Genomic DNA, 2,500 nt, shown 5'->3' with positions numbered 1-2,500 from the left:
AAACAAAATTAATAAGCTGAAATTACAATGGACTGGGTATATATACATACCCTGTCCGTGTCAAGTTGTTGAAAATTATTGAACTAGCCAACCCTGTTTAGTACCAGTGTAGATATGGAAAATGTTTTCTTTCTATGCATTGTATGGAATTTGCTTAACACATTCAAAGTACTAATGTGTAGGGAAATTTTAAGTGGAAATATTTGACATGAAATTACGTTTTTCAATTGTTGACCTTCAGAGGTAGTAGATGTTTTGTATTTATTTAACATTCTTGAAAATTGAGGAAACTGCACTAGAAAGTAAAGCATCAAATTGCTGCTTGAAGAAGAGTACCTTTCCTTTTGTGTGTGAAGATTTGTGATTTGATAATTATTAAGGAAAAGCCTGGAATAAGATTAGATAGGAATTATTTATTTATACTTACTGCTTTTTTTAAATAACATTTTTTGTATATTGGAGAACCTTGCTGCAACTTTTAACCTTTCTCCTGTTTCCCTAGCACAACGACCAACCAGTCCGGCAGAGTGTTAAGGTGGTGTCCAGGCCTGTTGATTCACCAAGCCCAGAAGAGGACACTACTCCCGTCCATGCACAGATGCCTCCTATCATACCAGGAAATCAGTGAAATTTATCTCCTGTTATCTTTGGGCTTAAATAATCTGGTTCACATTTGTCTAGCGTCGTTACAGTGTAGTCATTTGAAAGTTCTATTGAATTTTCTTGAGAAAATTAATACTTGCTTTGAGGATCACCAAAACTGTTTTGTGCCGATAATGAAAGTTTTGTAATTTGGTGTAATGCATAATTTGTGTAAGTTTGATGAAAAACTTACCAGTTATTTTTGTTACTTTGTGTTGTTATACTCAGTCCTTCCCATGATTGTTAAACTTCTTTATAAAGAAGAAGAATGAAAAGAGGAAGATATCTGCAACTGGTGTTGTTATTTGAATAGAAAATGTTTTTTTATAAATCTGAAATTAGGTTATTACTAATTATTCTCTTGGAAACTTCATGTTCTTACTGAACCAGATATATGAAGTATTTTTTTGTAAATATATTTAAAACATATATATTATCATATTTCCTCACCTTCTGGAAGTATAAATGAGAAAGACAGACTGACCAATGAGGAAAGTGTAAAGATTTTTCTTTATACATGAATTATATGATTTCTTTTCTTTTCAAAATAGAAAAGTATCATGTGTAATTTACACACTGTTTGGAAATCATCTTGTGTAAAATGTTGCATTAATAGCTACTGCTGTTTAAGGAAGTGATTGCTGAGAGGTGGCACTGCTAACAGACATTAAAAGAAATACAATGAAATAAAATAGAAAGGATCATTCCCAAATATAAAAGCCAATATTGTTAATTTTTGGTTTCATTTTTATCTTTATTATTGTTTTTTTTATACACCACCAAAGACGAAAAAATATGTTAAATATGATTTGCTCCTACTTAATTCAGCATACTGTCAGTATGGTTCAAACAGAATATTTCATAAGGAATAACAGTAATATTAGGGGAAAACAAGAATAACAACTGTTTCAGATTTTAAAAATCTCATTTTTATAAGCAAGAAAAAATGAGACATGTTTTTAACTTTGCCTTAAAACCTCATATGGGGCCTATTATATCTTCACCTTAAACTTGAATACAAGTCATGAAGAGCCATAAGATATACCACATGGGATGAACCCATCTGCAAAATTGATACTTTGATAACAATATCAGATATTTAGGCATATTTCTTTTAGATATAAGAAATCCAGATAGTAGATTCAAGCATACAAAATTATCAGTAGCCGTTTATTCAAAGAACCCCAACTCATAAGATGTATGAACACTGAACTTGTAAGTCTAAATATAAAAAGTAGAATTTATTCTCCAATAAACATTAAACAATAATAATTTTTTGATGTTAAAGAATGAAATAAAGGGATTTCCAGTAATTCAAAATATTTTCAAGCTTCCTGACTGATGACTGCTACTAACAATTGTATCTGAATAGACCTAAAAAATGTGGCCTATTGATGCAAGAAACTCTATTGGCAATTATTGTTAAGCTTTATGTGTGGGAACTACAGACCTTTGAATTTAACACAAATTTGATTAGTCTGTTAACTTACATGGATTAGTGTCAGATACTTTTCCAAAATGAAGCTTTATTTAACAAAACTGGCAAATGATTAAGGAACTTTATTTTATCACCCAGGAAAGTGATATCTTTATTTTTCTATCTATTCATCTACATAAATATGTGCACACACACACACATATGTGTATAAATGTATATATATAAGTATATATAAATATATATATATATGTATATATATATATATATATATATATATATATATATATATATATATATATATATATATATATATATACAGTATATGCATAATATATATATAGTATTTATATAATATATATATATATATATATATATATATATATATATATATATATATATATATATATATATATATATATA

The 2,500-nt window shown here is 28.2% G+C and overlaps 1 protein-coding gene across 11 annotated transcripts in view; it reads left to right on the top strand.

The window, feature by feature from the left end:
- Positions 1 to 1,375, top strand: part of LOC113812497 (potassium channel subfamily K member 1) — a 389,459-nt gene extending 388,084 nt beyond the window's left edge. For all 11 annotated transcript variants that reach the window (XM_070127918.1, XM_070127917.1, XM_070127913.1 and 8 more), the window contains one exon: positions 503 to 1,375. In XM_070127918.1, coding sequence (XP_069984019.1) covers positions 503 to 628 — 126 coding nt within the window. In that variant the 3' untranslated portion in view covers positions 629 to 1,375. The remainder of the gene's footprint in view (positions 1 to 502) is intronic.
- Positions 1,376 to 2,500: the final 1,125 nt, after the last annotated feature.

Source organism: Penaeus vannamei, chromosome 12 (genome assembly GCF_042767895.1).
Source record: "Penaeus vannamei isolate JL-2024 chromosome 12, ASM4276789v1, whole genome shotgun sequence".
NCBI classification, from domain to species: Eukaryota; Metazoa; Arthropoda; class Malacostraca; order Decapoda; family Penaeidae; genus Penaeus; species Penaeus vannamei.
Note: the sequence above shows the minus strand (reverse complement) of the source record. Positions and strands in the feature narration are given on the sequence as shown.